Source organism: Pecten maximus, chromosome 3, assembly GCF_902652985.1.
Source record: "Pecten maximus chromosome 3, xPecMax1.1, whole genome shotgun sequence".
In the NCBI taxonomy this organism is placed as follows: domain Eukaryota; kingdom Metazoa; phylum Mollusca; class Bivalvia; order Pectinida; family Pectinidae; genus Pecten; species Pecten maximus.
Genome location: NC_047017.1, coordinates 10,179,076 through 10,193,917, shown reverse-complemented (window position 1 = coordinate 10,193,917; position 14,842 = coordinate 10,179,076). Strand labels below are relative to the sequence as shown.

The 14,842-nt window shown below is 37.7% G+C and overlaps 1 protein-coding gene across 1 annotated transcript in view; it reads left to right on the top strand.

Annotated features, from left to right (window-relative positions):
• Positions 1–14,842, top strand: part of LOC117323158 (nesprin-1-like) — a 180,777-nt gene that overhangs the window by 149,332 nt on the left and 16,603 nt on the right. The window contains 16 exon segments of the mRNA XM_033878197.1: positions 2,728–2,874; positions 4,593–4,763; positions 5,061–5,533; positions 6,385–6,547; positions 6,922–7,248; positions 7,422–7,760; positions 8,093–8,425; positions 8,570–8,703; positions 8,978–9,170; positions 9,493–9,826; positions 9,829–10,124; positions 10,336–10,662; positions 11,194–11,514; positions 11,747–12,061; positions 14,054–14,220; positions 14,421–14,583. Of these exon segments, the coding sequence (XP_033734088.1) occupies positions 2,728–2,874; positions 4,593–4,763; positions 5,061–5,533; positions 6,385–6,547; positions 6,922–7,248; positions 7,422–7,760; positions 8,093–8,425; positions 8,570–8,703; positions 8,978–9,170; positions 9,493–9,826; positions 9,829–10,124; positions 10,336–10,662; positions 11,194–11,514; positions 11,747–12,061; positions 14,054–14,220; positions 14,421–14,583 (4,203 nt within the window).

The following is a 14,842-nucleotide window of genomic DNA, read 5'->3' as shown; positions in this document are numbered from 1 at the left end:
ATCTTGTATCCCTAGAAATTTGAAGAGAAAAATTCAAGTTGATTTTTAAAAAAAAATTAAGTAATTTTGGATTTTACTATAATTTAAAGACATAATGATTTTTTTTAAATTATAAGTATAGCTTTATATGATAAAGATATGCAAAATTCCCCTCACTAGATACCAAGTGTTTTTTCTGTCCAGATTCCCCTCACTAGATACTAAGTGTTTTCTGTCCAGATTCCCCTCACTAGATACCAAATGTTTTCTGTCCAGATTCCCCCTCACTAGATACCAAATGTTTTCTGTCCAGATTCCCCCTCACTAGATACCAAATGTTTTCTGTCCAGATTCCCCCTCACTAGATACCAAATGTTTTCTGTCCAGATTCCCCCTCACTAGATACCAAATGTTTTCTGTCCAGATTCCCCTCACTAGATACCAAATGTTTTCTGTCCAGATTCCCCCTCACTAGATACCAAATGTTTTCTGTCCAGATTCCCCCTCACTAGATACCAAATGTTTTCTGTCCAGATTCCCCCTCACTAGATACCAAGTGTTTTCTGTCCAGATTCCCCTTACTAGATACCAAATGTTTTCTGTCCAGATTCCCCCTCACTAGATACCAAATATTTTCTATCCAGATCCCCCTCACTAGATACCAAATATTTTCTGTCCAGATTCCCCTCACTAGATACCAAGTGTTTTCTGTCCAGATTCCCCCTCACTAGATACCAAATGTTTTCTGTCCAGATTCCCCCTCACTAGATACCAAATGTTTTCTGACCAGATTTCCCCTCACTAGATACCAAGTGTTTTCTGTCCAGATTCCCCTCACTAGATACCAAATGTTTTCTGTCCAGATTCCCCTCACTAGATACCAAATGTTTTCTGTCCAGATTCCCCTCACTAGATACCAAATGTTTTCTGTCCAGATTCCCCCTCACTAGATACCAAATGTTTTCTGTCCAGATTCCCCCTCACTAGATACCAAATGTTTTCTGTCCGGATTCCCCCTCACTAGATACCGAATGTTTTCTGTCCAGATTCCCCTCACTAGATACCAAATGTTTTCTGACCAGATTCCCCTCACTAGATACCAAGTGTTTTCTGGCCAGTGTGACGTGTTCTGACCTTTCTACCTTCCTGTAACAAACACAGAAATTATTTCAATCTCTAACAGACATACCTGATGGTATAATGGTACTTATACATTTCGTTGTCCTGCAATAAACCAACACCTTTAACTTTCAGGGAGTGTTGATGGGTTGTCACCTTTTGCATATTGCAGGACATTTAAGATATATGAAGTAAAATATAATGAATTTTAAATTGTTTTTTTTTATAAGTCATATAGAACAATGATATGGTAGACAATAGGTCACCCTGACCATTATTATGATAACTTTATTTTTCAGATCTTTATATTGGAAGAAAAACATGTGTGTAAATATTAAATATCACATGTGACATTTTCTGATTTTTGTTGCTTTATTTGTTTAATTTTTTCAAAAACATTTAAAAGTTATAAATGTGGTAAGAAAATTTTTATAATGTTTAATTTGAAAGGAGACTGAAAAATCAATTTTTCCAATGAAGAAAATGTTTTTGCAGTTCAGAGCCAGTTATTACCCAGAAACAAATGTAATGCCATATTAGAGAAAATCAAGAAAATAAAAAAAAAGTGGTTCCATTTTTTTCCTAAAAGGTATATTGTTATAAGCTTGGTAGTGTATGAGAAAACACAGATTTTATTTTGCTGCCACTTATCTTTTGTTTTTATTAATTAAGTAACTAAGTGGTTTAGTCACATTTTTTTTATGATTTTTTACTATTATTTCCCACCCATAGTTAAAACATGTGACCTGTATCTGTTTGTTCCCCATTTGTTTGCCGTTTCCTCATGCTGTGTTACTTTGACCCCACACACTGGAATTTCTCCCATCTCACTAGTTGTGCTGTGCTCACACCAGGTTTTAATTAACCCCTTGTCACCACCATCAATTACTGTTGCCAGACTTGTGTTCCATTTCTGTTTTAGAAAATATATTTCTCTACAAAAGTATTTTTCAATAATATTGGAATTACATTTGTCCTGTACCATCGGAAAAGTTGTGTTTACAAAAGAATTCAGTTATAATGTATAAGTAAACATGCCCTGTATTTAAGGAGAAATGGATTTGTATAGAGTCTGTAAGGATAAAAGATTTCCTACAAAGGGACTGAACTACTGTTGATATCAGAGATATAACTGAATTAATATATCCTGCTCAGTCTTGTTTTTTATAATTTTAATGCCATATTGCTAATAATCAATAAATCCTAGCATTTTAAATTACCTGGGCAGCTATCAATATACCTGTATAGGTAAATGTCCTGTGATCACTGGTAATATTCTGATCGGTAATACCTGCTTTGTATATAATACTAAACCAAGAATATCATTGATCGATATACAGTTAAAAGGGAGATCCGTCACTTTCTAATCTTTTTACATAATGCAGTATGTGTTCAGGGAGCTGTTGGAAGGCTTTGAGAGTCTATCTATAGGGTACCTGTCACTGTTAAGGGTGGAAATGGGATTAAAATCGTGCGGATCATGTGATAATCAAGTGGGATTATCAAAACTGACAATAATGGGAGAAGATTATCAAAACAGAAATTCCTTGTAATCCCTGTGTGCATGGGCCTACTACACTTACAGTACGACACAGAAATTTATATACTGTAATTTTTCTCCACAAACAGAGAATTGAGGCCCAGATGAAGAAATGTGAAAACCAGTTAGAAGAGTTGAAGAGGAAGGGACATGAGTTGGGTGTCCTGGCCCCACAGATGGTCAGCCCCACGGAGCTGAACGCTCTTCAATCTACCTACAGAGAGCTGAAACAAAAGGTTTGTTGGTTCTGTCACATGTAGAAAATATATCTGATATAAACTTTCTGTAACAGAATGGCTGCTACTACATGTGTATTACTACCATTCTAAAGATTACAATTGTAGATTAAAGATATTCAGTCTACCATTCTATAGATTACAACTGTAGATTAAAGATATTTAGTCTCTTCAGTCTAATAATTAGTTCTTTTAATTATAGCTTAAGAAATAAAATATAACTTACGTGTATGTTAAGTTTTTCCTGGTAGACCTGGTATATTCTTGGTCTGAAGTCCTCCGTTATTTATTGTTTCTGGGTCGAGTAGTCTGAGACATATATTGTCCTTGGTCTAAGGTACATGGGATCATACTTTATAAGTTTGGTCTAAGGTACATGGGATCATACTTATAAGTTTGGTCTAAGGTACATGGGGTTATACTTTATAAGTTTGGTCTAAGGTACATGGGGTTATACTTTATAAGTTTGGTCTACGGTACATGGGGTTATACTTTATAAGTTTGGTCTAAGGTACATGGGGTTATACTTTATAAGTTTGGTCTAAGGTACATGGGATCATACTTTATAAGTTTGGTCTAAGGTACATGGGATCATACTTTATAAGTTTGGTCTAAGGTACATGGGGTTATACTTTATAAGTTTGGTCTAAGGTACATGGGGTTATACTTTATAAGTTTGGTCTAAGGTACATGGGGTTATACTTAATAAGTTTGGTCTAAGGTACATGGGGTTATACTTTATAAGTTTGGTCTAAGGTACATGGGGTTATACTTAATAAGTTTGGTCTAAGGTACATGGGGTTATACTTTATAAGTTTGGTCTAAGGTACATGGGGTTATACTTAATAAGTTTGGTCTAAGGTACTTTGGGTTATACTTAATAAGTTTGGTCTAAGTCATACAGTTATACTTTCAATTTAAGTCCAGTTCACTGTAATTTATAACTTTAGGGTTTAGCATTGATAGCATGGGTTTGAATTGAGAACAAACTTTTGATTATGATCGACATATTGATTGAACTATTTTCGGGATGCGGTGGGTTGGGGGAGTTGGGGCCAAAATCTGTACACTTAAATATCTGTGAAGTTACAGTTGAGATGAATTTCTATGAATGTCTCCAGTCTGACATTCCTGAAGTTTGATACACTGTTTACATCTTACAGAGACAATATTAAGCTGACATTACGACTATACTTGAGTACTATTAATTACACATGTAGATCACTGCGACCTATATTTTCCTCCTTATTGACTTGGACTAGTCTATATTTATGTAATCTAGTAATACAATACCACAATATTGGAACTTGATACATTATAACATATCCAAACTTCCACTTATCAGAATTGCTGCTATGTACCCCTCGTAATAAGTTGATGTTTTTATGTGAAATCATATTTCAGATCATCACACCTTGACCCCGGCACTTCAAAGTTTACTGAACTAGAATGTGAAAATGATAAATTAGGGCCTCTTTTTTTTTCTTACCCTGATACAAAGTAAGCTAATTATTTGTCTGTGACAAGGTTAATATGGTCCGAGATGTTATTATCTATAAGTAGCTGTAATGTCTTCGTGTTTGATGCCTCATTTCATCATGAAAATGTCCGGGCTCACCTGCCTGACCATGTGGGTTTTCTTGGGGTATTCCTGTTTTCTCAGTAAAAATTGTTTGGTAAGTGTTTTAAAATAAATATATTTATGTCTCTTGTTGTAGGTGATGGATAAGAAGGCAGACCTGCTACAATCGATGTCCGTCCAGGACCAATATGAGAAAATGTTACTCGACTATGCAGAGTTTCTAGAGACAGCTCAGGATAAACTCAAGTCGGACACAATAACGGCACGAGATCTGGACAGTCTGAAGCAGCAGCTGGCAGCCCACAAAGTATGATTTCATTTGTATTTCTCTTATTTTGTCTTTGGGAAAAGTTCAGTTGTATTCAATGCTGGAAGAATAGCAGGCATATTCAAATTAATATATATTAGATTTCACTTTTTTTTTGTGACAAAAATAATTTGTTCTTGGAAGCAAGGAAAAATATTTGGTACTTTCTAAATATTGTCAAATCTGGAGAAGAGAACATTTTCAAGAGAAAAGCTGCAGATTTACAACTTGTTTTTGCCATTGTCATAAAAACTGTTCTAAGTAGTAAATGTTAATATTGTAAGAACAATTTTTCAGGATTTCTTCAGTGACCTGGAAGTTCACCGAGCTATGTTAGACTCGCTGGCCACCCAAACTGACCAGGCCACACAGAACAAGCATGCTGCTCAAAACTCCAGACTGACCAATCTAACTTATGTCATACAAGACAAGGCCAGTCTTTTTGGACAAAAACTTGACCGCTTGGTCAGACAGTGGACAGAGGTTAATGAGAAGCAAGGCCGATTGGAACGATTTCTGGACACCATCGAAGAGGAGGTTCCCACACCAGTCACCAAATCGGATTCCATGGCAACCATTCAGGAGAAAATGGCCACCTACCAACGACTACAGCAGGAAATCACAGAAGAGAAACCCATTCTGTACCAGGTGGTAGACAAGGGGAAGCAACTCCTGCACAGCATCACTTGTCCTACTCTGGAAAACACTGTCGCTGAGGCAGGGGAGAGATGGGTCTCTCTCACCACCAACATCGCACATCAGCTAAAAAAGTAAGCACCTACATCAGCACTGCTGATGAAGACAGCAAAATCTCTTACTCGTATATATATACAGGGCTTTTTCTAGGGACTTTTGGGGTCATTCCAAATCAAATATATTTCACATTTAAGCCAAATTCCTAAAATATGCAGTTCGCTCCTGACAATTTTCATCTCCATTCTAAGTTTCCTTGCCAAAATGAGGGGAAATGAAGACCCCATCCCTAATCAGCGAGGACAATCCTAGATACATGTATGCCATTACGTGAAAAAAACATAAAGAAAGAAACTTTCTATTTACAAGTGAATGAGTTCAAGCTTATGTTCCCCTACAACAATGATTTAGAGAGGAAAATAACCTTAAAAAGTATTCTAGATATGACTTCTCAGATATCTGCATACTCAAAGTTTCCGAAATTATACTCATGAAAATGTAACCTCAAAAATAGTACCCTCTAAACTATAACCTTCAAAATATAATCTCCAAAATAGTACCCTCTAAACTATAATCTTCAAAATACAACCTCCAAAATAGTACCCTCTAAAATATAACCTTCAAAATATAATCTCCAAAATAGTACCCTCTAAACTATAATCTTCAAAATGCAACCTCCAAAATAGTACCCTCTAAAATACAACCTCAAAATAGTACCCTCTAGATTATAACCTTCAAAATGTAACCCCCAATATAGTGCCCTCTAAAGTATAACCTTCAAAATACTACCTCCAAAATAGTACCCTCTAAACTATATAGATTGATACATGTATATATTAATGGTCATACAAAATTATTAATGGTCACACAGATAAATTTCATTTCTTTCTTAGTTTAAAGATTTCATTCTTTATTTTCTTTTCTTCAGAACTGAAACACTTGGAGACCAACTACAGGAATTTGAAGGAGAGGCAGCTTTATTCCGATCCTGGCTCAGCGCAGCCAAACTCAAACTGGGTGACATCAAGCACCTGTCGGAACAGGATCAGCATAGTATCGCAACGATTCGTGGCAAAGTCGATAAACTCCTGGTAAGACTCCCATATTGTTGTATAATTATTTTCATTCCCAAGTGAAAGTGTTTTTATTCGGTAGATAGATTCTTTTTAGGACAGGTGTATTTATTCATGTATTTTGAGAATTGATTGTTTGTCTCTCAAGACTTTCTGGAGAAGTTGAATATTTCGATTGTGCATATTTTTTTGGTTATAATTCACCAAAAGATTTTGTGGAAGTTTTTCACATGAACCAGTCTCCATTGATTCTGTAATCAAGATTTATTTTTCATGATTTTACTCTATCCTCAAAAAATATTGGAAAAATAGAACTCACGGAAAATAATGTAGAGTATGTCGAACTAGGACCATGATGAAATGTATTTTCAAAAATGTGATCCCTATCACAGGAGTTCCGTAAGGAGGTGGAGGTCCAGATCCCACTGAAGAACAAGATCCTGTCTGTTGGTAACCAGCTCTCACAGAATGCTTCCTACAGCACGGCTGATTTGGAGACACGTCTGGCCTGGTTCGAGGACCAGTGGGGTCTTCTCCAGCATGATATCGGTAAGGCCGAGGAATACCTCCATACGGCCCAGATGGACCTGATGCCATCTCGACAGGCCCTCCATGAACTGGGGGCGTGGCTTACTGACATGGAAACGGCCGTCACTGATGAAAATCAGCGACCAGTAAAGGACTTAGCTGATATAGAAGTCCTGCTGAAAAAATTCAAGGTAAAATATTTCTTGGATTTCTTTAACATCTTAAACTCCAAATATCCAAAATATTAGGAAATGATTCTGAGAAAGTTACATGTCCTTCCTGATGATAAACCTCCAGTAAGCAGTTTCCAGACTGTTGTAGTTTTTCTCTCTCTTAATTTCAATTCTATGGTCAAAATTTTCAGGATTTTAAGATAGAGCTACAGAATAAGCAGTTGACGATGGACTTTGTGAACCAGTCAGCGTTACAGACGAGTGTACCTGATGCAGAGGAAGCTCCTATGTCTGCAGACAAGACAGACTTCGCTGAACGTCTCGGACACCTGAACAAACGGTGGCAGGGATTGAGTCAGGATGTATCCGGGAAACTGAAGACGCTGGAGATGATGCACACTAAGTGGATGGAATACAACCGAGCCTTACTCCGACTCCAGGAATGGTTCCACGACCAGGAAGACAAGGTCAAGAGATACCGCCTTATAGGTCATGAGGTCAGCATTCGCCAGACCATCAAGGATTGTAAGGTAGGTGGACAAAGGGGAAGAGGTCATCTGTCAGCATAGCAAAGGTCATATATAAGGTCATAGGTCACAAGGTCATTATAGTCACAAAGTTGTTGGTCATAGGTTACAAGGCCGTAGGTCACAAAGTTGCAGGTCATAGGTCACAAAGTAATCATCCATTTAACTTGATACTTCTTTCAATTCAGAACCAAGATAAAGAAAAACGTAAAAAATTTGAAATTAAGTTATTTTGAAAATTGATTTTTGTAAGGAAATGTCAATTTCTGTAGCATCGGTACTCAGATTTCAAATTTCCAGTGTGTGATTGAATATCAAACTGACTTTTTATACAGATTTTGGAGCGTACCTTGGCCAGTAAGGAGGGTGACATTCAGGGTGTGAAGGAGCTAGGTTCACGGTTGGTTACTCTGAGTGAGGACTCTCCTGACTGCCAGAAGAACATCCAAGTAAGCATGAACAACCTAGACCAGCAGTGGCGCCATCTATCCCAGCAGGTGAAGGAGCTGGAGTCGGTGTTGCTCGACTTCTGTAACCAGTGGCAGGCTTACTCCAAGGAGCTGCAGAACACAAACCAGATCCTATCTGAGACTGACTACTGTCTGGGTCGTTACAATCTAGTTGGAGGGGACATCACTACCCTCAGAATGCAGGTCGACAAACTCAGGGTAAGCCTTGATTAAGAGATTAGTAGAAAATTACAATGTCCAGAGTTTATCAAATTGTTAGATATTACACCTACGGAAGCGTTATTAAAATGTTGTCCCACCAAAGAGTATTTCTCTGACATAATCTGTTTGTTTTCTTTACAGAGTCTTTGTGGCGAGGTAGAACGAGGTACAACAGGTTACGATCGGTTTATAACCCTTGGAAACCAATTAATACAAGTCTGTGAAGCACCAGTACGGAAGGAGATACAGACAACTCTCTCAGATGTCTCCGGAAAGTAAGTCTTCCCTAAGTATCCACATGTTAAAATATTAATTATCATTTGGCCTAAATCAACAAAACACATCAAAATAATTTTTAGAATATCTTAGATAAAGAAACAAGTTAAAACATTAAGAAGGTAATATTTGAACAAAGAGATAAAAAAACAAACTGAGTTTGAATGATTCAGTTCAACATTTAAACATGAGGTAGTAAATTTAATATGTATAAGGGCTGATCGATATGTTTTAAGAACTTGTTTGAACAATAGTTCCATGTTTTCTCCATAGGTGGCGCCGTATGTGTGGAGAGCTCCAGGACCGAAGTGCGCGATTTGAGGATTGTCTACAACAATGGCAGCAGTATGAGGAGGAATATAACTACGCAAGGCGATGGCTCGACTCCAAAGAGAGGCAGTGTAACGAGCTCGTGGCTGTACGGGAGGACAGCTCTCAACGTGAAGAGTGTTTACAACAGAGCAAGGTACAGTGGATCTTAATTACACCACACAATTTACTTGGCATGGCCTATATCTAGATAGGTGTTGTCAGGTATCACAATGGTAACATACTCTCCTCTTACCTTGGGTTAATTCTGCATGGGCATGAAAAGATACAGGAGCGCCATTTCTCTGGGTACTGTTTCCTTTCAAAGTTGACCATCTCTTGCACTTCCATCTCCAGGCCAACAATAGTTATGATATAAATACTGACTGAAGCATGTTGAATTACATATGTTTATAAATACCGACTGAAGCATGTTGAATTACTTTTACCTATCAATACTTTGTATCTATTGTTCCCAGGCCCTACAGCGAGAGCTGGATAACTTCCAGTCACGCCTTGGATCCCTCTACCAGCTCAGCGACACAATCACCAAAAATATGGACACATCATCTATCGTCGGAATCACATCACGTCAAACTGCCATTGAAGCCCGTGTCATGGCTCTACGTCAACTTCTCGCCAAACAGGTCAAGCTACTTCAAGGGGACCTGTCACAGAGGCAGCGCTTCAAAGATCTGTTTGCGTCCATGACCGCATTCCTTGATGAAGCTGAGCAGACACTCGGTGAAGAAGAGATTCCAAGTTCATCAGAGGAGCAGGCTCTGCAGAGGAGATACGATGAGATAAATATCTTACACTCCAATTCAGTAACAATATGCCACAACTGGATGCACTCAATGACCTTGGCTACAGAATGGCCCTTAGTGAGGAGAGTTCTATGGCACTTCGGGAACTGAACCACAAATTCCAGCGACTGTACAGCGAGACGAAGGAACAGAACAAGATGCTGCAAGGCATCATTCTCATCCAGCAAGACTTCACTGAGAAGTGTGATGCGTGGATGACCTTCCTTGCTCAGACAGAACAAGATCTGTCTACAGAGATAGCCGGTAATCTGGCTGATCTCACTGACCAGCAGAGGAATTGTGAGGTAAAATTCATTGTTGTATTTTTCCAAAAAAAAAACAAAAAAACAATAAGGTTATTGCTGTCAAATTTGAACTTTCAATCTTCACATTTTAAGATTTCATTTCATTAGAAAATTTCAGTAAAAAAATTGTGAAAATTAACCAGAAGATGAATATTCTCTACTAGATACAATAGTCCATGCTACAGTTATATCCTAAAATTTCCTGTTACAGAAGTTTGAGTCCGACATGTACACCAAACAACAGATCCTACATGCCATCATCAGTGATGGACAGAAAATGATGAAGGAAGGAAAAGTGGAGGACAAAGAAGAGTTCCAGCAAAAGCTCCACCTATTGGCTGAGCAGTGGCAGAGTGTTGTCCGACGAGCCAATCAGAGGAAGGCTATTATAGACAATACAATCAAACAGTGGCAGGCATTTAATGAGCTGACTGAGAGGCTTCGTGATTGGCTGACGGAGAAAGAGTTTGGAATGAAGGCTTATGAGGTTGACTTGGTATCATTACAGAAAATCAAAAATCTACTGGACAAGGCCAGAGTAAGTTATTTCACGTTTTATCGTTCACTCAGTCTATCATACATTGGTTAGACTCTACTGGACAAGGCCAGAGTAAGTTATTTCACGTTTTATCGTTCACTCAGTCTATCATACATTGGTTAGACTCTACTAGACAAGGCCAGAGTAAGTTATTTCACGTTTTATCGTTCACTCAGTCTATCATACATTGGTTAGACTCTACTGGACAAGGCCAGAGTAAGTTATTTCACGTTTTATCGTTCACTCAGTCTATCATACATTGGTTAGACTCTACTAGACAAGGCCAGAGTAAGTTATTTCACATTGGTTAGACTCTACATATTCTAACCTCAGATATAACAGTTTTAGAGTCTGCTCTGGTGTAGTAAATGTATTTTTGTATCTTACTCTACAAAGGCAAGCTACCTACAAAACACTAACATATTAAAGCATTTAAATGACCGTGATGATGTAGGATATATATATGAGGCCCAGCTAATGAACATTGCTAAAGAATGTAAATTTAAATTTACAACACTTCGCATTTTGCAGCACACACAGACGGAGTTTAAACTACAAGAGGATGTACTGAAGAAGATGGAGGATCAAAGTAAAGCTCTGTTACAACGTGCTGATACGGATGCTGCTGATGAGCTGAAAGTCTGCACTGCCCAGCTTCAGCAGTACTGGCACCAGCTGTATGGTAACCTTGACGACCACTGTCAGAAGCTAGAGGCGGTTCTCAAACAATGGCAGGAGTGTGAGGAGGACATCGAAGACATCCTGGGCTGGCTGAAGGACACCAGACATAAACTCACGGCTGACCTCCCGACAGCTTATGACCAGCTCCAGTCAGAGTTACACAAGTGCAAGGTAGGACCATTGTCAAACTCACTGGGTATGTAGGTTAGTTAAGAGTCATATTTGGTACAGGTTTGTTAGTTGTGTGCCTATATATAAGCCTGATTGATACCACGGAAGTATTGGTGAATGGAACGACTTTGTTCTTGCAGCTTAAGATTTTAAATCTGTCTAAGCTAGTGATTTTGAGTGACAGCCAGGATTTATGAAATTTTGATTACAGTGTACATTTATACTTCCCTAGGACATAGAGACCGAGTTCGCTAATGCTGAGATTAAGCGTGACGCACTGCTAGCCAAGGAAAGGAGACTAGGGGAGGTCATTCAACCTGACGACCTAAATGTCCTACATCAGAGAGTACGACTACTCAACAAACAGTGGGACGAACTCCGCAACCAGGCAGCTCTCCGCGCACAACGAATCAATGACAACATGTTCCGCTGGTCGACCTTCAATGAGCGTGTTCATGACCTCATGGAGTGGATAGATCAGATGGAGGTCAAGGTCATTTCAACCAAGGAATACCACATTGAGGACCTGCTGACTAAGATGCAGAAGGTAAATGTCATTTGCTGTTTACCTTCAGTTTAGTAAGAGTTGATGAGAGTTGAAATGTAGAACGAGTGTCAGAACCGGTGAAACTGTCCGTATTTGTGTCAATACTTGTTAGATGTGTGGGTTAGCAAAGGAATGTCAAGGTTATAAGGTCTCTGTTGCTATTTGTAGAAAATTGTCAGCCAATCAAGTCTCTCTATGTCTGAGGCTTTTGTCACGCTAAAAAATGTCAATGACTTAATGTCACTGTTACTATTTATAGAAATTTGCTGACCAATGGAGTGTTACTCTATGTGTTATGGTTTGAGTTTTAGAGTAAGAATGTCTTGGTCACTATTTTACATAATTCAAGAATGAGGTTACAAATATTGCCCTTCAGGAACAAAAGGTCAAGGTCACTGTGGATATTATAGTAAGACCAACATTTATTTGTATGAGAACAAGTGAATTTAAATCTTACAAACAACTTCAAGTTTGTAGTATAAAGGGAAATATGTCAGGTCAATGAATTAATGATAAAATTAATTGTAAACTGAAAGAATGGTGAAGATATATTAATGTGATATGTACATTTTTTGCTGCTGAAGGATTTGAAAGAGAAGGTTTGTCTACTTCACATCTGTCGTGTTGTAACTTTGTATCACGGAAAGGAAATACCTTTAATAACTGTTCTTCAATGATCTCCTACTTCACTGGGTCTGTCCCCTCTGATCATCTTCCTCTCACACTCTGTGTCATTGCACTAGTTATAATATTTACTGATACATTTGACAGGTATGTTTAAGACATACCTTGAATGAATTTTAATATTGGTGTTCTTGGTCAAAAATCAAGATTAATATTACCAAAAATGAATGCTCAAACTTGTATTTATATATTACAACCTAGAAGTTTATTCAAGCTGTATCAAATGTCATGTTATATAGATAATTATCCAAAAGTACAAATATTATTGATTCATATTTTTTTCACACAACATGGGGGGGGGGGGGGGGGTAGGAGGTTTCTATGAGATGGGGTGGGGGTACTATATGTCTCGTCCACTTTCTTTAGTTTCATCATAAATCCTATCTACAGTTCAGTGTTTAGTGACCTTTAGTCTGTGTATACCATTTCACTTCAGTACATGTAAATTTGTGGTATCTCATCTCTCTCAGTCTTTGAACATCTTTTTCTGACCAAGAGGACCAGGCGAATATGATATAAATGCTGATGAAGACCCTCATAACTATCAGCCATTTTAACTCACCGTTATAAACATCATAATTTGTTTAAGACTACTACTGACATGTGTACGTCTACTGGTTATACTGGTATAGACTTCTGGTTGGTTCCCACTTTATAGCAAGCTGGTTTAAATTTCGCAGGGTCTTCTCTCTAAGCTTTGTTAGTAACAAAATTAAATGTATACATCTCAGTCACAAATGTATACCTTTTCCAGTGAAAATTATGTCGGGAAAATTTAGTTTTCTCTCAGCTTTAATTGTCTACATACTCATGACATGTATAGTTATGGGTTTTTGATTTGACAGTTTTGTGGAGAGTTATGGCCCTTTTTTCAGTCTTGTGATATTCTCTGTAGATGGTTTCAACTGACTTCTTCATCTACCAAACTGACATCTTTGAACTTGGTAGACATCGTCATCCTGAATTGCAGTTTTGGTTTCTATAGTAACATTTTATTTCAGAATTTCTTCTTATTTCTATAATTTGATTGTCAAGAACGGATGTTACTTTAGTATGGGAGGGGTATATGTTGTCACTCTTGTATATTTAGTTTGTAAAGATAATGTAGTATATCATAGTTTATCTTATATTTTTCTGTCATTTTTTTTTTATTACAACGATTATCCTTTTAAAGACTTTTCAGTAATATTTCCATTTGAAAATGTTTATTTCTGGAATTGGTTTATGGAACTAAAGATAATCCTGAAACTTTTAATTAGGTGATATGAGATTATAAACAATTTGATTATCAAGCATTTCATTGACCAGGACTTCCGTGAGGAGATGGCCGACAGGGAACGAGAAAAGATTCGTCTGGTGGAACAGGGCAAGGAACTAATGAAGGTTAGCAGTGAAGTTCGATCCTCGGACATCGACAATAAAATACAGCGACTCGAGGAAAAATGGCAACACCTGACCTCCGTCCTCAACTTCAGGTAAACTTATCAACTTCTTAATGAGCAATTTAAGTAAGAGAAATAATAAATCCTGGTAAGGGAAATAATATATTTTAATAATTTAAATAAACTGAACTTGTCATATGTGATATGTGTGGTCAGACCAGTATTTTGTTGTCATGAAGTCAAATAACAGTGTGTCATAACCCATCTGTTGATAAACTGTTTGATGGTTACAGACAGAGGAAGTTACAGGAAACACTGCTGGCAGTCCAGCAGCTCGACCTCAGTATGGCTAACCTCCGCAAGTGGCTCTCCAACATGGAGCATGACCTCAACGGGCCAATCATCTACGAGGTCTGTAATCGCAGGGAAATCCAGGAGAAGCTCGGTGAACAACAGGTAAGGGACATAACTATTGTTGTACAATTTAATTTGATTGTTTTTAAAGGTGAAGAGAGAAATGCAATTCCTATTTGTATTATTTTTGAAATCAGAGTAAATAATCTTATTGTGTGGAAGAAAGTAAGGACCAGTTCTCTAGATACAAATATTTGATAAAGCTTAATTTCAGGAGGTGTTGATACCAAGTTTTGTAGCACTGTTAACTGTTACAGTATTAACTCAAGAAAAATAAATTACACCATAAAGTGATGAATGT